At 35.9% G+C, this 22,199-nt stretch overlaps 1 protein-coding gene across 2 annotated transcripts in view; it reads right to left on the reverse strand.

The window, feature by feature from the left end:
- LOC106664096 (phosphatidylinositol 3-kinase regulatory subunit alpha) overlaps positions 1–13,368 on the reverse strand; it is a 36,122-nt gene extending 22,754 nt beyond the window's left edge. For both annotated transcript variants that reach the window (XM_024225988.1, XM_014389503.2), the window contains exon 1: positions 12,010–13,368. In XM_024225988.1, the coding sequence (XP_024081756.1) occupies positions 12,010–12,570 (561 nt within the window). In that variant the 5' untranslated portion in view covers positions 12,571–13,368. The remainder of the gene's footprint in view (positions 1–12,009) is intronic.
- Positions 13,369–22,199: the final 8,831 nt, after the last annotated feature.

The raw sequence follows: 22,199 nt of genomic DNA on the forward strand, positions 1-22,199 counted from the left end.
GTTGTCCAGTAACAGCAAAAATTTCATGTACATCCCGATAAATTTTGGGCTACATGTATATCGACAGTTGTGTTGTGACGGTTGTTTATACAAATATAATTTAGCATCCTAAATTTAGCAATTTAGCAATCCTAAAACATAGATTAATTATAATCATTCTTTCTCTCTGAGCGCAGGTCACAGGTCCACTGTCTCTTAGGTTGTTGAGGAGGTACTTTTTACTTTGTAACCTCGCAAAAGGCCAGCGTAGAAGGTAGGATGCCCGTTAATTTTCAAAGCAAACTCCAAAACAAGATGCCATTTATGTACGGTTGGGATGAGGACCCAGGGCTTTGTCGTCTGTATCGACGCCTTGTCTATTCAGTTTACAGTACTCCTGTAAATGCACAAGATATCGTCCACCTATCAGCAAACCCAGACCCAGTAGTGGACTTCAAAACCGGGTAGGACCGGTTCAAGGAGTGGAGGATCAGACTTAAAAAAAGCAAATCCCAGCCAATAACCTTCACCTTTGGCGTACTATCAATCTACTATAACTCTCTTCTTCTCTTGGAAAACAATGTCGTCCGTTATCTGGGACTTGTGAACGTGTTACTTGGAAACTCCCACACTCGGTTCCTTTTCAATGCCCCGAACCCTACTGTGGCCTAGCACCTTGTCACAAAAAAGTATGCACCCAAAAAGGGATCCTTAATTAGTCTAAAAACTGGTGGAACAATACTTCAGGCATGAGACACGAGGAGAAATTCATAGAAGGACCATCCATAAGACATACAAAGGAATTACTGGAGGGTAACCGCAAAATATCCAAGATCCTGGTTGGACTCCTGACAGGACACTGCCGCCAAAGAAAGCACACGCACCGGCGGATATAACTACAGACAGATCAAACACTGCTAGGAAGAAGAGGATACAGCAGAACACGTTTTATGTTTACGTAGGTGTAGATTCTTGCAACTAGGAGAGGAAAAGCCGAAAACAAGATCCTACATTAAGGAGCGGCTGGCATGGCTATGGAGAAGATTAATAACCTCAATACAGCCAGTGATTTATAAAATTAGAGGAGCACAATAGATCTACTCAGGTCGAGGTGCAGAAGGCCTTGGGGCCTCTTCTTTTATCCCCATCCGACACTCGGCTCAAAAAATAGAACTGAACAGACGGTATATAATAAATTCCTCTACTTGACTCTACTGAAAAGAATGCTTGATGATTACTTTGTTAATCATAACCTAAAGCCCTGCTTATAATCATCTTAAAAGTATCAAGATGTATGTAAGTGAACTCTATGTGCAAACGATTCCTGCAGTATTTTGAAAAGATTAGGTCAATAGGTCTACAATCGTCTGCAGATTGCTTACTCACAAAACATGAACCGGTCCGATTGCCTGCCTCCCACGTTTCGCCTCTGATATTAAAATAAATATTGATAGAACTCTATCTCGGCAAGTGGGACAATATTTAATGTTGAAAACAATACCGGATTCGGTTCAATCCCCTGCCACAATTTTTTGCCAACTTCTGCCCTTGAATATCATTTTCCATTCAACTTCCAGACCAGTTAACTCCATTTCAATATTAGCGATATAAATTCCTCGACAGCTGAAAAGAGCGAAACGTATGGCCGAGACATAGCACAATTAGGCGGATCTGGATGATGAAGGACGATGAAGAAACTGTCAAACTAGCAGACAACGCTTTACAGTTTGCTAGTCAGTCGTACGAAACTTAACCTGTTTGTTTATAATTATTCAATCTGTGTTTATTTATAATTATTCAATCACTCAGAGACACCGCCGACGTTGCATCAGCTTTTGTTTTTCCTTCAATATTTACAACAATGTACGCTTTGTATAAAGATATGCATTCATCGACATGATTCAGATCACAACTTCATGAAGGGTTTAGAATTTTCTTTTAAAAATTAAAATCACAGGGCATATTTTCTTGATTTTAGTTTGTTACCGACTTGAGAAACTACAAGCATTTTTTTAATAACCCCCACATAAATCAATAGTTTCAGCATTTAAAAAACATATAGGTATATTATTTGGTGAAATCGCATACTTTTTCTATTGGTAAAAACATATTATGAATCACAATTCCACGGTTCAACAGAGTTTGTTATGGGCAGGGGTTTGACCTCTTACCACTTAAATCCTTCGTGAATTCCCAACAAAAACAGACAGTAGGAAATAACCACCCCTTGTTATGCAACTCTATGTACCGCTTACCGATGCCATGGATGTTCTCCATGGTTTACCCAATCGCTAAACCCAACAAACCACACCCCTTCCAAATTCATACCGTACAATGAGTTTACTGCCGATTCTTGATAAACTAAACAAAATCCCTTTTTAAGCAAATAATCCCCCTCCTCGAATCTGTTAATAATTATAACCTCCAACCATCCGTTTCGTTTTAGGCGTCATACTTCAGCATTTCAATCGTGTTATGGCCATTCTCCCTTGAGAGGATCCGGTCCTGAAGGTTATTTGCTAGGATCTGGTTTCTTTGGGTCTGATCCTTCACTTCTTCAACCGGACCTACTCGATTCTGAAGTCCACTACTGGATCTAGGTTTGCTGAAAGGATGGCAATATCGTCTGCAAGTGTGAGGAGTACTGAATCTATAGCGTAGAACTGAATAGAGAAAACGACGATACAGACGCCTCCACAAAACCCTGGATCCTCATCCCAATCTTTCATCCACAAACCTTCACAAATAAAAATGGCATCTCGTTTTTCGAGTTAGTCTGAAAACTCTCGGACATCTAACCTTATACACACTTCCTCATCCTCAAGACTGGCTTTTACGAGGTAGAAAGGAAATAGTATCTCCTAGGCCTCAAAGACAGTGGACCCAATGATCTGCTTTCAGAGAGTACAAGTGATTATAATTAGTGCTGATTATAACTAGTGCTAGATAACTTCTATCTATTTAATGTCATGTACTATCCCTTAGTAATCTACGTAACTTATTGCACCTCGTTTATATTGTAGCTTTAATAAAAATTGATTCAAAATTTTCTTATAAATTAGTCGAAAATGTTGTCAATTTTATATTTTACATTAAAATTACGATGATTTTTTTTTTACATTTACTCCATTTTCATATTTTTAATTGTGACATGGTGAATCAACACTGTAGGAATAGATAATGGGACCTAGGATGCTTCCTTGCGGAACACCCACTTCGGTTTGAAGGATGGAGGGAGAAGTTACACTTGAAAGTACCTATCGGAGAGATATTTTAAAATGAGGTAATAAGTGATTGACAGGAGCTCTTCGAGGGCTTGTCTCACGGCTAGGATAGCACCCGGCGGTCTTTCCGCTCAAGGAAGTTTGCATTGTATACTACCCTGTGTCAGTTGTGAATTGTGGAGTGATGAAGCAAGGGATAGAATGATATTGGACCTTTCAAAGGAAGGTGTTTCAGGGTGTTTTTTTTTAAGTTTTGTTTTAAAAGATTTTACCTACCAATGGGAGCAAACGGATGGGGCGATATGACATATGGATATGCTGAGGTGGGTGTACTGTATCCGCAGTGTACACTGAATAAGAAAGGAACCAGGGGTACTACCTTGCGCAACACCCGCTTCAAAATGGTGGGTAGGGGAGAAAGAGAAATAAGTACGTTATCATCACTGTACCGTAGGGGAGAAAGATGATGATTTTAGGATGAGATAATAAGTGAATTTCCTTCCATTCAAAACCCTTAAGCTTGAGTGTAGCTCGGGTGCCATACTCAATCGCTCGCTTCACGCCGAGGAAAGAGGATGCAAAATCCACCACCCAGTAGCAGTATTGAAGGGCAGAGCGATGTGAAGGATGGAAAGTTTAAAATATTAAGCCCTTGTGCCAGACCCCCTATCAAAAGCCTGTACTACATCTCGGAACGCACCCAAGCAATACTCCTTATTCTGTACAGCAGAGGGGACAGTGTCGACAACTCTGAAACTGTTGGTTCGTGGAAGCCGAACTGGTGAGAAGGGATGATTTTATGACTATCAAGGGTGGGTGTTAAGCAATTAAAATGGAGTCTTTCAAGGATTTTAGACATTGAAGCTGATGGGTCTGTAAGAGGATATGTGGTTGGAGTTTTGTGAGCTTTACAAATGAGAATAACGACGATTTCCATAAGAGAGGATGGTGAGTGGGTTGAGTAGGATAGCATTATATATCGTGGTTAAGAAAACTATGGCCTTCTGTGGGAGGGGTCGAAGTATGGCGGAGGTAATTAGATCAGGTGAAATTCTACTGAGGATTAGTGAATATGGTATTTCACTTCGGAAGGATGAAAAGGGTTGAGAGGGCGATGAAAAGGAAATGGTAATCTAACGTTAAGCATTATATGTTGTGCGTGAGGTAAAAAAAAAACTAAAGTAACAAACTATTCCCGCTATGTGACGTGGGGTGATGCTGAGGTTTTTATGGTTTAGGAAGTTAACAACATTTCCAACAAAACTGAGGCCAAATTTATTAAAATACCACATGGGATGTTGATTTATTGTAACAAATCATAATGAAAGGTATTGCGATTTAAAATAACGTTGCATAACTTTGCTTGTTTGTCGAATTGAAATAAAAATTGCCATATATCAAGCCCCTAATTAAATTAAAACTGATAGGCTATTGTGATAATCTATTTGATATGATACTTGGAAAGAGTTCCAAAGGAGGTCGTTTCGTCGCAATGATATATTCATAATCAAGTTCCGGTTTTGTTCCACCAAATTAACTATCTAAATTGTCTATTGCGATAGAAAAAAATAAAATCTCTCGAGTAACTCAAGTGGTGTAACTTTATATTTTACTAGAGGAGAGATACCAAGTTGGACAAACATCGACATCCTGGCTTATCTGGATGAAAGCCTTAAAAGGATTATTCTAAAAATGAACCGACGAACTGCCTGGTCGGTTTTTCATTTAATTTGACTCGAATTGGTTTGGAACTCTGGGGGCCCTTTTCGGTCCTACTCTACAACGGGCGTACCTGATGTGAAATTGATTTCGAAACCGCCGCCCAATCCCCTTGTGCAATAGCATTTCTATTTCGAATAATACACCCAGTTAATTGTTTTTCATCATAACGTGCTACCCAACACGTACGCCACATACATATTTCACCCAACAGGCAAAAAAAAAAAAATCGAACTCGTGCTAAACAATTAAAAGGTTTGACGACCCATGTTTCGTATAATAAATTAGCATAAACGACAGTGTGCATAACTGTTTCGTTTAAAACAAATCAGATCGATTCTAGTTCCAACGATTTTCTATGATTCTTTATAATTTCAGTTTATAAATGAATTTTCTCGATTTTGCACACCTATTTAATAATTTCACACTATTAAAACGGCAATAAGGAAAATAATGTTTAACTTTCAATCTGCGCGTTGCGTTAAGGCAGCAGCTGAATGTTTCAAAGTTGTTCATGTTCCCTCATTGAATATGGCGTGAAGGCGTCTCAGTACAACCGGCGAGAATAGGCCCAGAAAAGTGATGATCGATTCAGCATGAATCCTACTGAATTCCATGATATCAACTATTAAAGAGATTTTGCACAAAGTTTCCCTCTACTTGAAGGTCACCGTTATACTTAACGTCTTTCAAATAACGTTGACGCTATTTGAAGATTTTTTGCATAACGGATTTTGCCGCTAACGCTACGTTTTCTGGGGAGTTTTGAAGTAGTTCAGGTCACAGTCGTATCTTGCTAGATTGTAAACAAAGGCACCGTTCATGGATGATAAGGATTTTCTCTTGATTGCTGACGATAGTCTGGCAAATGCTGAGGTTGTAGAAGCTTCAACGTACAAAGTAAACATTACTGGGCGATTCAGAGCAATTTCAGTTTAAATGAAATTGAGGACGGTGTCAAAACACTCAAGGAAAAAAAAGAAAAAAAATGCTTTTAGCTTAGCTTAGCAATTACAGGGAAAACTAAAATATTACAATGTACCTAGTTAACCATATATTCAGACTAATTACAACCACATTCTATATCCGTCTCTTAACATTTTAGTTCTTAGATTGTATTTAGGTGGTTCAGCCAAAGGATCAGTTTTACACAACTGCTGTGGCTTTATTAAAGGATGTTGTATTTCTAGCTATCATTTCTGCTTGTATGTAAATAAACAGCTAAATGTTTTAATGTTGGGGCACCAAAGGTACATACATTCTTAGCAGTCGGGATTCATGATGTGTATCACAGGGGCAATGAAACAACTCGATCAATTGCTGCCAAACCTACTGGAAAACATGGAAAAGTTGAGAAAGCTTATTTAGGCTCAGAAACAATCACATTTGATGGAAACTAAACACTTCGAGCACACAACAATAATCAGTAAAATCAGAAACCTAGTCTTAGAAATGGGGACTGATTTCGGAAATACTCTTTACAACATCCTATAAAATTTCTCGACAGATTATAAAAGAGAGGAAGAACTCAAGGGAACATCAGATACAATGATATGGTATATAGATAACTAAACAAAATAAGGAACCTGATCGGGTGTTTTTTGTACAAGCCCAAAATATGAGCAATCTAACTTACTAGGGAAGTACACTTCGGTCTTTCAACCAGAAATACATGCTGATATAAATACAATGCTGGTGCCCTAGAAAAATCTTAAAAGATGCCATTAAAGCATTAGCGCGTAGAAACTTATGCTGAAACAACCCTCGCCAAGACAAGCAAACTCACTGCTGCAGTTGGAGAAGGCCAGAATCAGAGAAGTGACTATGAACCGGTTTCTGGCGTCTGAAGAAAGAAACAGCCACCCATATCAAGGTTATGTTGTCTCCATTGCTTGTTGTGCCGTTTTCGCATTTAAAGGTGGTTTGCGTGGCCGTTTCTTCCTCCAGTTTTTCCCTGTCTAACTGAAGCAATGTGATTGCCAGTCTTTGTGTTCTTTAATCATACATTTACTATGTCTGGCGCCTCTGGAGTTCGTCAAATTTAGCGACCCATATGATTTTCGAATGCGAAGCAACTGCTCAATGGCGACATAACATGAGGTACAAAGAAAACCCAGGGAATGGAACTGCAGCAAAGACAGTCAATGACCTAATACGTCTTAGAAGAAAGATCGAGTCTATTGCATTGAACTAAGGAATTAGAAAATAAGCCAGAAGGCTGCAGTCCCGAGGAAGCGTAAACCCCCCCCCCCTTCATAGTATCCATCATCATCATTGGAATAAAAGAAACCGTGTACGAATTGTGAAATGTTATAAAATAAACGATTTTATTATATTTAAAAGTACATATTACTTGTTTGTATATTGGTCATTATGGCCAACAAAAAACTGTTTTCTTGACTTTACCGTCACTCGTTAACAAGCACGCTATTTATTCTGAGACAAATAACTGTAGGACGCTATTTCATATTCCGTTAAATCTAACCATGCGAACTTCAATCAATTTAGTGTTACCGTTCGCGCTAAGTTATGAGAAATCTCCCTATTGACTATCGCAAAAGAGGCTAAATATTCCTAACGTCTAAGCACCTCGAACTTTTTAACGCTTTCCTCTTTCGAGTTCAATACTATTGTTGACACCGGATGTTTTTAACTTATCATGTCAAATTTGGATTTACTTGGCTAACTAAGGCTCAGGCTAAATACACCTTGAGTTGTATTTTTTGAACAATCGTAATTTAATCCCTGTTATTAAGGCCTTCCATGACCCCAGATTACTGGTTAAAATGATAATCTGTTCGATTTAATTTTGCTTTAACAACTAATCAGGTCCGTTTTCGTATTATATCCGGACTTACGCTATTTCTATAGGAAGATAAGCACAAAATCAACCAAAAATGTCTTATTTTCCCTTCAATTGATCTCTTGTTTCTTTTTAATTGTATCGGCTGCATGGAAATCCGGGACCTTCTTGCTTATTCCACCATTTCCATATATCTTTCAACAAGAATACGGAATATATTTTTTTTTAAATCCAAGGACATTACTTGTTGAATACTTGTTCTTAATCAGTTATAATGTAATTAATTACACTCATGTAACGTTCTCAAAGTTAAAAAAAAATTAACAAAAATAAATATTTTATTAGTAATGTCTGGAAATGATAATGCGAGTAGATAAATTGAAGAACAGCAAAAAATGGTATTGCATATTCACCCTCCATCTGGTTTTATCTCCAGTGATGGATTATTAAAAAAAAGTGTGCGTGCATCTAATATGCGTTTGCAAAATTTGTTTATTATTTATTTTTCAGACTGAGTTTGAGAGAGATGGAGTGTGCGTTCGTGTGAGAGATAGCAAAAAAGTGAGTGTGAGTGTGTGTGTGTGTGAGTGAGTGAGAGTGATAGTGTGTGATACATGGAGGTATAAAGATTAGATACAAATAAGTATAATATAAAGGTTAGATTATCTGTGTACGTGTACGAGTACACGTCTAATACGTGCTATTCGTGAATTTTTAATATTAAAACCGGAAATAATCCGAAGCTGAAAATAGGTCAGGCTATTTGAGAGAGGTCTTGGTTGCCGCCAAAGTGAAAAAAAAAGAAAAGAAATTATTTCGTTGCCTGCCATCAATTCCAATAATGTTCTTTTTTTCCCTGAGGTTAAGGTGTTAACATCTTGGTGAGGAATTCATCCTCGTATGCTAGCGTTCGGAGCACTTAAAAATCCAGTTTCGAAAATATTTAATATAGACCGAGGGGGAGAAGGAACAGACAACCCGTAAAGAGAAAGAAAAAGAGTGGTGAGAGAGTAACAGAGAGATGGGGAGGGAGGGAGAGAAACGGAGAGAGAGAAAGAGAGAGAGAGAGAGAGAGAGAGAGAGAGAGAGAGAGAGAGAGAGAGAGAGAGAGAGAGACAGGAAGAATGAGAGAGAGAGAGAGCGAGAGGAAGAATGAGAGAGAGAGAGAAAGAGAGAGAGAGAGAGAAAGAGAGAGAGAGCGGCAGGAAGAATGAGAGAGAGAGAGAGAGCGAGAGGAAGAATGAGAGAATGAGAGAGAGAGAGAGAGAGAGAGAGAGAGACAGTCAGAGAGAAAGAGGGAAAAGAGAAAGGGAGAAAGAGAAAGAGGGAAAAAGAAAAAGAGAAAGAGAGAGAGAGGGAGGGAGAAGATGAATGCACGAAAAAGAATGACATAGAGAGTGTGTGTGACAGAGGAAGAAAGAGTGACAAAAAGAGAGAAAGAGAGAGAGAGAGAGAAAAAAGAAAGAAAAGAAAGTGACAGAGGAAGAAGGTGACAACGAAAGGGAGTGTGGGAGAGGAAGAAAGAGTTACGACAGAGAGAGAGAGAGAGAGAGAGAGAGAGAGTGATTACGACAGAGTATATAAAAGAGAGTGAGAGAGTAACAAAGACAGATAGAGAAAGAGAGAGTGATTAACACAGAGTATATCAACGCAAAGAAAATGCCACAGAGAGCAAGAGAAAAAGAAGGAGAGAGAGAGAAAGAGAGAGGATAAAGACAGAGTATATCAACGAGAGTGAGAGTGACAAAGATAGATAGATAAATAGATAGGTAGATAGAGATAGAGAGAGTAATAAAGAGAGAGCGAGAGAGAGTGATAAAGACAGAGTATTTGAAAGAGAGTGTGAGAGTGACAAAGATAGATAGATAGATAGATAGATAGATAGATATATATAGATAGATAGATAGAAAGAGAGAGAGAGACAAGTAGAGAGATATATCAAACAGAGTGAGAGTTAGAGACCAAGGGAGAAAAATATTAACAAAGAGAGAGCTGAAGTGACAAAGATAGATAGATAGAAAGAGAAAGAGGAAGAGAGAAAGTGAGAGAGAGAGTGAATGGCAAAGATAGAGGGGGTGAGAGTGACAAAACACAATGAGATTGTCAATGGAATGAGGGTGAGAGTGTAATAGAGAGAGAAGTGAGAGACAAAGGTAAACACAGAGAGAGAATGTCAAATAGAGTGAGAATGAGGGAAAAAGAGATAAATAGTAACAAAAAGAGAGAGAGAGAGAGCCAGGAAAGAGAGAGACATCGTTAAAATAATCTGTATGTTTGTACATAGAAAGATATGAGTAAGTGAGGAAGGTAGGTAACATTATGTTATGCTTCTTTCTTTTAACAATATTTCCATAATTCTCACTTATTAGCTTCTTACTCCAAAATTGAAACGAAAATGATTGAAACTCTTTTATGGCAAAAATATCCATGAAATAATTGTTTATTCTTTCAATCGAAGAAGCAGACTAATTAAAACAGATAATTCCACGTTGTCCAAATGTATACATTTCATTGTTACTAATAAAGTATGTCAATCAATGTTCTTGATTGAATTTGCTTTCGTGTGTACGGTAGTTTTTTATTTTTTTATTTTTTTATTATTATTTTTTTTTTTAATAATTCTTCTCTTACGGTAGAAAGTTATCTAAACGGATAGCGATCTACTGGATAAAAGGATTTTGCTTGTTTGATTGTGACAACGTTCAAGGCTCATTTTTAGACCAGTTTTTTTAAAGGATTTTTTTGGTCCACATGGCCAAGATCACATATGTGCTTTCAACTTTTAGACCGAGAATGGAAGGAAAATAAATGAGAAATGTTCATTTTTATCCTGAAAGGTGGTTTTCTTTTTGATTGGAGAAAGAGAGTGTGTTAGTGTGTGTATGTGAGTGAGAGTGAGAGTGAGTGAGTGAAAGAGAGGGAGGGAGAGGGAGGGAGAGAGAGAGATAGAGAAAATGACAAAGACCGTGAGAGTGATACAGCAACAAAGAATGAGAAGAAGAAAGAGTTACAAGAGAGAGAGAGAGAGAGAGAGAGAGAGAGAGAGAGAGAGAGAGAGAGAGAGAGAGAGAGAGAAATAGAATGAGAGTGATAGGGTGACAGAAGAAGATTGATTGATTAACGATTTATTTACTGAAATACATGCTAAATTTAGGTTTCTAGGACCTTTCTTACACTTAACGTGTAATTATAATTATAATTTTTGTTTATAGTCGAATCAGACTTAAAATCAACATAACAAATTATTGTAACATCAACAATAAAGTAAACGATTAAAGAGAGAGTAAGTTAAACTTGTAAGCTATATTTTTCAACAGAGCATATTATCATTGAACAAAATGGCAAGAATAAATAGACTTTGGCTAAGTAGTGTTAAAGACAAATAACTCATATTTTATAGTAATACAAGTTATATGAACAAAACTGGGTATAATTTTTTCGTAAGATTCTTAAAAACTTGATTAAAGAGAGGGAAAGAGTAAAAAAGAAAGAAAGAAAGAGTTTGAGAGAGTGATAAATTTTCTTCCGAATTTTCGCTACATTTTTAAGAATTGTGCAACTGGGAAATATAAAAGTTTGGGTGTGTGAGACCGGCCGGTCTTAAACGCTTAATTTTCCCAGTATCTGGCCAAATTTTTTAAATTACTTTTTGTTTAAAACAGGCCCGTCAAGTCGAGCCTATCGTATAATAACAATAATAATAATAGATGTATTACTGAGGTAATATAAGACACTATTCTGGGGTCGAAAGGACTTTGATCCAAGACGGGGCAAATAACTAAAGTCAAATTCACCAAATTCAATTGATAAATCCCCCGATTTTCCTCAAGCCGGTCGTTACCTGAGGACGAAACCCGTCTATAATTAAAATATGGTAACGTCGAGAGGATTTTGGCAGGTGAAAGTTCTCGGAGACCGTAGGAGACTTTCTCATAGGATCGGATCGGAATTAAAAGGATTGACGGATTAAAAGTCCATCGGAAATGGAAAAAACTCAACCGGCCGGCATGAATTCTGAATAGAGATGTTTGGAAATTTTATGGATTAAAAGGGACGTAGGATTAAGGGGAAATAGATGCCCATCCATCGCATATCGGTTAAAAGGATATTTTTGTAAAGAAGGTTATTTAAAGCTAGATAAAAGGAGTTTTTTGTTTAGTGTGATTTATCACTCCATCTCATTGAGAGTGTTCAATGAGTGAAAATACGAGTGACGACCTGTTGTTGAGGTTGTAATAAGCTAGAGTTGTAAAATATGTTTTGTTAATAAAATCGTGGACTTACCATTTCCCTGAGCGCGTAGGGCGGCAGAAGTTCGTTCTGAGGGTGGTAGTTGACATAGGTGCCGGTGAATTTGACACATACGGCTTGGACACAGGCGTAGCAGTCGGGAGGGCAGAGAGAATCACAGAGGCAGCAGCATGACATCTGACAGGAGCAGAGGTGCGAATGGAAGGACAGAGTCCTCGCACAAGTTGCAGCGAGGGGCGTTGGTGTCATAATCGGCTGGCTCGGGGCTGGAGGCTTGGCGATGACCGGGCACAGGGTCATGACGGGCAGTTGGATGGAGCTGCCCGTCTCTCTGAGGCAGAACATGTCCAAGTCGAGGTGGTTGCCCGTCGTCTCATGATAGCTGTTGGAGGCCGGCGGTTTCGAGACGCCGTTCGTGAAACTGAAAGACCTTGGCCGGGACGAGCTCGAACCGCTGAGCATGTAATTTTCCGAGTCGATTTTCAAAACGCGCGGAGGCAATAGGGACGTTTTCCCCTCGCCGCTCATCTTCTGGGTGCATCCTTCTTCGTACGAGGAGCTGTCTTTTTTCGAACGTTCTTTGCTCGGCAACATTTTCGCCCGTGCGACACGGTATTAGGTTATCAGGGAGTCGTTTTCTTCCTCGTCGTTTGAAGGGGGTAACTTTTCGTCGAGCTCACATGGGTACAAATCGTTTTCCATCATGCTCCGATGAGGAGGAGGAGGCATCGTCTCGAGACGGAATCAAAGGTCGCCTCCGAACGTCAATCGACCTCTCGTCCCTCGTCGGCGGATTTTCGGATTCCGCCTTCTTTCCCCGGGGTTCGCGACACTCCGCACCGTCCGACACACGCTTCGCCCGTTAATAGGCGTCAAAATCGGCGACGTGACTCCCGTGAACGAGACGGCCACCGACACATAACCGATCGCAGTACAGATGGAGGACGGAGACAGCCATTGGCCCGACCGAGTCGACCTCGTACAAACCACCTTTATCAAATATTTACAACCGGTTTCGATTTGTTTTCCGACCAGAGCACCTCTCCACTACCCCGTCATATCGTTACAGAACCGACACGGTCCGACTAAGAATAAAACTCGACAAAACCCATAAATACGTATGTAAATAAAGGAGGGCTCTGCTCGGAACAGCTGTTTAACTATTAAAGCGCTCCCTCTGCCGAGTCGGACCCTTCGGACTGGCCGGAGCGATTCCGGGACCGGTGGACGAAGGAAAACGCAAAATAATAACGGCCGACGATAAAACGAAACTTACGATTAAATCGCCTGGTCTCGTTGTCCGTCTTTCGACGAGGATCGCTTCTGACGGTCGGCTGACGTTCGATTTGCGAGGCCGTGCGGCGATCCGCATGAGCCACTGTTCAAACCAGAGAGTCGCGCATGCTTTCGCCGGCCCGGCTCCGTTTCCTCCTCACTCATCACTCCTCACAGCCGCGCTTCATTTCAAACTCAAATCCTACATCAGGAGGTTTTATTTATCTATTTTATTAACAAGATTACATCCAACAAACTATTCGTTTATCTAAAAAATTAGCCCAAACAAGGACAAGGCCCCAACAGAAAACAGACAAATACATAATTCTTTTTCTCTGTTATAACTATGTAAACAATTATCAAAAAAAGATCATGTTATTATTTTCTTATAAATATAATTTAATTTTTTGAAATTTTCTATTTTTTCTTATGTTTGTTTTGTATCAAAGTTTATTTTTTTTATTTGTATTACTTTCTTTGCTTTTTTAAGAAAAATCAAAAAGCTTGAGAGTATTAAAATTTGTCAGGAAAGGATGTCAGGCTTGCCTTCTTCAAGAAGATGACATTTTGAATATTTACTTTAATTTTTAGGAACTTTTCCTTTTTGCTACGTTCGTTTTATATCAAAGATTTTTTTCTTTTACTTTGTATTACTTTCTTTGCTTTTTAAGGAAAACCAAAAAGCTTGAGAGTAGTAAATCTGTCAGGAAACGTTGTCAAACTTCATTCTTCAAAATGATGACATTTTGAACATTTAATTTAATTTTTTCAAACTTTTAATTTTTCATGTTCGTTTTGTTATCAAAGAGTTTTTTGATATGCACTGTAGTGCTTCTTTTGCTTAAGAAAAAAATTGAAAACATTTGAAAATTTAATTTTTCTAAACTTTTTATTTTTTTATGCTCATTTTGTACCAGAGGGCTTCTTTACTTCTTGTATTACTTCATTTATTTTTAAGAAAAAGCAAAAAGCTTAAGAGTAGTAAAATTTGCCAGGAAACGATGACAGGCTGCATTCTTCAAGCGATGATATTTTGAACATTTAATTTAATTTTTTGAAACTTTTTATTTTATCTTATGCTCATTTTGTACCAAAGAGTTTTTTCATACTCTGTATTACTTTTTTCCCTTTTTTCTAAAAAAAAGCTTAAGAGTAGTAAAATTCCTAAAATTTTACACAAGGAAAAACAAAAGGCTTTAAAAAATTAAATTGAATGGTCAAAATAAGGGCTAAAACCAAAGAATTTTTTTTTTAATTTTTCTTATATTTATTTTGCACCAAAGTGTCTTTTTTGTTTAATATGTATTATTTTATTTAGTTTTCTAGAAAACCAAAAGGCTTGTGGGCAGAAATCTGTCAGAACACGATGTCAGGCTTCATTCTTCAAAAAGATGACATTTTAAACATTTAATTTAATTTTTTGAAACTTTATCTTTTCCTATGTACACTGTAGTGCTTCTTTTGCTTAAGAAAAAAATTGAAAACATTTCAAAATTTAATTTTTCTAAACTTTTTATTTGTTTATGCTCATTTTGTACCAAAGGGCTTTTTTACTTTGTATTACTTCATTTATTGTTAAGAAAAAGCAAAAAGCTTAAGAGTAGTAACATCTGTCAGGAAACGATGTCAGGCTTGCATTCTTCAAGAAGTTGACATTTTGAACATTTAATTTTTAAATTAAAGGGGAAAATTCAAGGAAACTCTCTGTGTTATAATCCAAGAAGGGCTAAAAATCACAGGAGATTGGTGTAAAACGGCTAACGTAGGAGTCAACCCTAATAAAACAACCATAGTCGTTTTTACACGTAAAAGAAAATTTGATAACATGAATAACACTCAATAATACTGTGATAGAGAAATCAAAAAAGAGGTCAAATATCTGGGTGTAACACTAGATAAAACACTGATGTTTAAGAGATATATTAGCTCCACCATCATGAAGGCAAGATGAACTTTGATGTGAAAAAGAATAGCAGGGAAAAACTGGGGATGTAGACCAGAAACACTGCTTTGGACCATTGTGGTACCATTCCTACATACAGAGCCATAGCTTGGGCCGATATCGCAGAACAAATAACAAAAAGAAAAGAACCCACAAAAATACAGACTTGCTTGCATCTGAATACGGGAGCGATGGGAATATGTACCACAGTTGGTGTGGAAAAGATAGTGGGATTAATTTGCCTACTCCACATGATAATGAGGCCAGCATAGAAAACTATTATTAGTATTATTAAAGAGAAACCTCCAACAGGAATAAAACTAAAATGGAGAGATAGCAACAAAATAATGAATGACCATCCGATACTCATGGCTCCAAGGGACGACATGAACAGGATGTTTGAATTTAATCAAAACTTCCAAATAAACTTACGTACCAAAAAAGAATGGTAACAAGAGGAAACACCTCCTTTAAGAACAGCATCAAATTTTGGAACACAGATGGATCTAGAACACAAGGTACAGGGGTAGGAGTATTCAGTCCTGAAACCAAGTACTCTCTCTACCATGGTTACATGGTCACTACATCCCATACACCAGTATCTTCCAAGCTGAGTTCTATGCAATTGAGAGATGTACTCATATCACTTTGAATAAAGCAGCCATCAAAGCACTAAGCTCAAACATCATTAGTGCATAATGGTGTTGAACTGCAATGCCAAATTAAATATATTAGGTATTCAGAATAAAGTCAGCCTCTGCTGGGTCCCAGGACACATGGGAGTAGAAGGCAAGGAGAAAGCGAACACCCTTGCAAGAAAAGGAGGTGCTATACCGCTGATAGCACCTGATCCCTTCTGTGGCATAGGAACCCACACTATTAACGAGTATCTCAGACAGAAGGATAAAAAGAAAATGAGGGAACAATGGAACTCACTCATTGGACACAAACAATCTAAGAACTTCCTAACAAATTTCGGAAGGAAAAAAGTAATAGAATAATATCAAAAAGGAAGGAGGAAAAAAACTGTTTAATAAACGTGACCATTCATATACAAATAAATATCAATACTACTTAAAATTATCGACGGTTTATAGTATTGTTTCATTATGGGATTTTAAATTAATTATATCACATGTGACAGTCTCATCTAAAAAAGATGTTTAGAGCATGATTCTCATTTCAATTTATACCAAAATAATTGATTGTATTCAATTTATTTTAAAAAAGGATGAAAAAAAACTGTTGGAAATATCTGTATAGGTAAAGAATTTTTAACTATATTTAAATGAAGTATTGTATAATTATTGTCGTTCATTTATTAAATAGCTGACATAGGGAAATATTTAAAATGTAAACCTGCAAAATAGTGAATTCTTTGTTGTTTATGTGCTTAAAGCCATCTCATGTTAAAATTAATCAAATCTAGTATTAATATTACTAATAATAACTGAAAATAAAAATATACCAATAATCAATATTTTTAAAAAAATTGGTTATTTATTAACTATAGTTTTTTTTAAATGTTTTTCAGAATTTATACTGTTGATATGGAAAGAAGCATGAGCTTTAAATTGTGATCAATTATTATTTATTTCAAGTATGAAGATGGCGATAAAAAACGGACAAAAATCATACAGATTTGAGTGTTGTAAAATGAAACACAGACCTTTGTTACCATTTTAGTAAAAGGCAACAAATGTAATTACATTTTTTCCTGGTCGATTGAATAATAAATTTATGTCATAACTGTACACAACTTTTAAATGATTAGAAATAATTTATATAAGTCTTTCAATAGCTTTTTCAACCATTTTAATGAGAATATGAGTGAATTTTAAATAAATACAGATGCGAGTATGATTAATAAAATTAATGAGTAATGTGGAACAGGTTAATTAAGCTTTCACAATAATTTTATTAATTGAGTTGGTCAAATTTCTAAGGAACGCCTAATATAATTCACATGTTTACATTTCAAAACACTACCGTTTTTTGTTTTTTTTAATCAGTTCTCTCATTTTGTACTTCTGCAGAAAAAGTTCAGTAGACCTTTTGAATAAAGAGTAAATAAATTAAATTTAAATATAAATTTATCATAATATATAAAGTAATGTCTAAATTAAGTAGTATTTAAAAAAGTCTTGACAGATTTATGCAAAAACAATAGAATAACTTGTCACTCACTTTCTCAGCTTCACGGAAAAACATTGAATCATGTTTTTGTTTCTGCAATGAACTTTTTCCCTTACTGAAAATCGATCTTATTGAACCGAGGACTTATCCTTAACCCATGAATTGATGGATCTATGTTTTTGGATAGGTGTCCTTCAGGCCTGAGCGTTTCCTCTTGCAGGAGTACGAATCTCAGCCTGCAGCCTTTGCAACAACAGAAGACATATTCTGCCTTTTCTTCCTGGCAATATTTTCATATGCATGTTGCTGCTGTGACGAGCTTATATCCCACTGCAGTCTGCAGCCAGCCAGAAGTCCTACTACAACCTAGGTTTCGTAGTTATGCCGTTAGTTTCTGCAGTCTTTTAATTAATTTTTTTGCCCCTATCCTAGAATAAATTTCTGTTTAATTGTCTTATTTTTAACCGATTATCTAATAGATGTTTTTTTAACAATTTGGCCACAAAAGGGTTCAGGGCCGATGAGTGTCCTGATTGAACTTGTCTTTACCAATTTATCAGCCTCGTTGTTGCTGCTCTGCCCTGTATGACCTGATCAGATAAATGTAATTTTGTTGTTATGAAAGTCTGTCTTGTTACAATCCCAAATGGCTCTGAACTTTACTACCGATGCCATCCAAATAGATCTACCCGGCACAGTCCAAACCCAACCCATGTGAACTCCCTGGTAATCAGCCCAAAAATGATGGCCACTTGGATTTGCATTCCCGATTCAATTCTTCTTTGTTGTTTTTCTATTGAGAAACGTACAAATGAGCATATCAAGGCAAACACAATATTCAATAAAATTCATCAGTTCTTTACCAAGGAATAATGTATGTTTATTGATTAAGTGCAACTGCCAAAATTAAAAGTGTATGCTTCATAACCACAATTTATTAGCATTTTTAAATTAGAATTACTCTACAAAGTGAATTATTTACCTTACTCTAATAAGTAATAATAATTCTTTGAGAATCTCTAAAGGAAAACATTTCAAAACTTATCTGGAACTGTCTCAATACCTTTTATAAACTGTGATCTTAAAAAAAAAAAAAAAAAACACTAAAGTGCTAGGTCATGAGAGAATGAGTCAAAAAGAAGATATATTATTAAAAAGGGAGCCTCGGAACAACACAGGCCGATTTGTGGCATAAACTACAGCCACATTACAAAAAAACTGGACGATTGGGTAGCTAAAGAACACAGCAAATACTGGGGAATGTAAACGTAGGATTTCCTCTCCCATGCATAGGCCTTTGCAACTGACAGAGCATCCACCGTTTCTTCTTCTTTCTGGCAATGTCTGCACCTTGTTTCTGCTGCCCTGTCAGCAGCTCAATTATTATTCTAGCCGTAGCACATCTTAGATTTAGATTTAGTAGTTCTGCTTATAGTTTCTGTGAGGAAAGGATTCTCATTTAGATATGCAAACTGCGACCAGTATTGGTCTATTGTGCATCCTCCTCGTTAAGACATTACTAGATCCGAATGTTTTTTCCAAATACTCATTTTTGTTTCCCTCAGGCCCGGGCTTTTCCTCTTCCAGGAGAAGGAATCTCAGCCTACAAAACCTTTGTACCAACAGAGAACTTGTTCCACTGGAAACACCAACATACCTACTAACAAACTGTAGTGCTACACTTGTCCACAGAAGGTTTTGTAATTATTTAACAAATTGAAGGAAATGTAATTTTTGCTATGAAAGTACAGCTTATGTTAAAAAAAGGTTAATTGTTTCCAGGGTTGAGAGGTTTTTGAGAAAACCAGGAGGGCAACTAGCAAGTTGACACCCTGTGTAGCAGTATCTTTGTTATTCACATGCTGGTTCAATTGCCATTCTATAAGAATCATCTGCTACAGCCTAAAAATAATAAACAAAAAATATATATATGCAAAAATAATTATTTGTAAAATATGCATGATATTTGATGTATTCTATACAACATTGACTTGATAAAATAAAATAAATAAAACAATTTAGGGTTTTTATTGACTAATTCTAAATATTTGAATACTAATATCTGTGTGGCCTTTATTTGTATTGTAGTATAACAGTTGGCATGCAAACTAAAACAAAAAACATATGTATATATATTATACATAACATACTACTAACTAATAAACAAGCTATGCAAATTCAGCTAACTTTTAGTTCAGGAATCCTTTTTCTGCTCGAATATCGCTAATGTTACTGGATGTACAGTTCATGATACCACCTTTGCAAAAAGAAACCTGTTCGGTCATACCTCCCTGGTTACTACCAAAACCAAAAGTAATATTGACTCTAAATATGCATAATAAAAATGACACTCCTAGCTATATATATAAACAAGAATTCTTAACTATTAAGAGTAAGCTACCCTCAGCAACATACGTATATTCGGATGGCTCTAAAGGCCCCCATGGGGTGGGAGCAGCTTGTATAGTTGGAGATGGAAAATATTTATTTTCGTTAAACTCAATAGCGAGTAACTATACAGCTGAAATGACGGCAATAATCAAATCNAAAAAAAAAACTTTAAACAAAAATTAAATAAATAAGCAAGGACGTAACACACTATAACAAAAATTAGTGAAAATATTAAGTATAGAATGAATTATATATATCTATAATGTAATCATAGAAGAGATTCAACTGCTGGAATTGGGCCTACTAATCAAATCCCTTGATGAACTAACACCAGTGGGCTATAAGTACAGAATGGGAACACAACAGCTCACAAACGGTGCAGTGTAATGTATACTCTTGACAAATACATCTACATCTACATAAAAAGATAAATATCCGCCAATGACAGTTTTTGACACTTTTGGTTTAGTGTCATTAAAAACTGATGGACATGTTCCCTCTGCTTATATCATTGCTCTGATTGCTATCAATACATGGAATCATTATTTTGACTGAAAATTAAAGCCATCCAACTTCCATGTTCACATGTCAAGTGGCCGCTCAATATTGCATCCAAAGAAATAAATTTGAAAAAAAAAATTTATTAATTTTTTAGTAATGCATTGGGTAAATTAAGACAACCCTTTCAGTACGGTCAGCACTCGTTCCCCAAGTGAGGTAAGAGCGTCATATCAGACTCTATTCTCGACAATTTTAGATTCAAGTTCAAAGAAGCAATGTGCTGTAAAAGTGAAGAGACTTGAGCAAGACATCACACTCGTAGTACCTAGTAAAGGTGGGGGAGAGCGTGATGGCAGGCTCTCAGTTGGTCACTGGGGGTAGCAAGAGAGAACAGTACTCTAAAGGGTTTTGTAAAGGACAAAAAAATTTCCTCCTATCTAACATTTGAACTCCATTAATAATTTAAAAATGATTCATGAAATCACAACACAAAGCTGTTATATAACAAATTTATTTGCAGGTAAACTGCTTATTTAAATAATTTTTGAATCTACAAAAAATAAATTTTCTATAATTGTATCCATTACAATTGTTTAAATAATCTATTTTTCAGTTAAGTCTAGCACATTATTAATAAGTTCTATCGAATTTCCTTGATGTCTGTTGCATTATAAAATCACCAGTCACACAATCGTTCACACACTGATGTACAATTGTTGTAACAAATTCACAAATATAAAAAACTGTATTATTCTATTAAAAATAAATTCTTCACATTACAACAATAACCTTTGTTGTATTTCTTTAATTATTACCGTCATAATTGATTCATTATTTGCTATTAAACTCATGAAAAATATTGTGAAAATAGTTTTGTAAATACTAAACAACATATCTTAGTACCTCCTACTTACATTATGTAATTGTTACAACTTTCTTCAAGCATAATTTCTCTATAAAAATATACAATAAGCTTGCATTTGCTCTAACCGACAATAAAAATGTCTGTAAAAATTAACGTAAGTTTGAAAATATTTAAATATACTCTTAAAGGGTACTACTTTACAATTTTGGTTTTTGTATAACAGTCCAACTTTTGACAACAAATTTGTGATATTTAATTTGCCAAAAGGGCAATCATTACGATGTTTACAACTGGCATTAATTAAACAAAACGTAATAAACATGACGCATCAATTAAAAGCATTGAAATGTACAGTTGTGTTTTAAATATCAGTTTGTACTTGGATCATACTTATAAGTGTGATTTTATTCTTATGTTTTAATCAAACATGGCCAGGAAAAGAGAACCAAGGAAAAAGTCTTAAAATTATCTGTTTATAAAAAATTTATAAAAGCAAATGTTTAACACAGCCATACCTCCTCATATAACAGTTATTGTAAAGGAAAAATGTCAGCTCATAAATAAATAGAAAAAAAAACCACATGAGTATAAGTAAAACTGGGCTGTTATTAAAATTGTCTTAGTTTATAGACTGAACAAAAATTAATTATCATATTTTCCATTTTTATCCTATTTTCCCGACCCTCGTAAAAATTTACAACTGTTGGGATGATGGATCAAATAAACATTCGGATAAAATATCACATTTTTTTTTTTTCAAATACAAAATAAGACACCGAGCCAGGGTCACAAAATTAACTTTTAAAGAAAGTATCCTGAGCTAGGCAGAAAATAAATATTTAGCAAGTAGTTTATTCTAAATGAATTAAAGTAACATATGAGAATAATATAACAACTACAAAAAAAGATTAAAAGTTACAAAAAAAAGAAGTGATGTTTCAACAAGTACTTTTGCAATGCACATTGCAAAAAGCTTAAAAGTCTGTAGAAATATTTTTTTAACTTATTTAAAACTAAATAATTCAGTTACATTTTTTCAATATGGAACATAGTTAAAAAAAATAAAAAAATAGAAATATGAATTGAAAAAAGAAAAATAATTATGACTAAAGG

The sequence above is a fragment of the Cimex lectularius genome, unplaced genomic scaffold (assembly GCF_000648675.2).
Source record: "Cimex lectularius strain Harlan isolate CLEC.00 unplaced genomic scaffold, Clec_2.1 scaffold82, whole genome shotgun sequence".
Classification (NCBI taxonomy): domain Eukaryota; kingdom Metazoa; phylum Arthropoda; class Insecta; order Hemiptera; family Cimicidae; genus Cimex; species Cimex lectularius.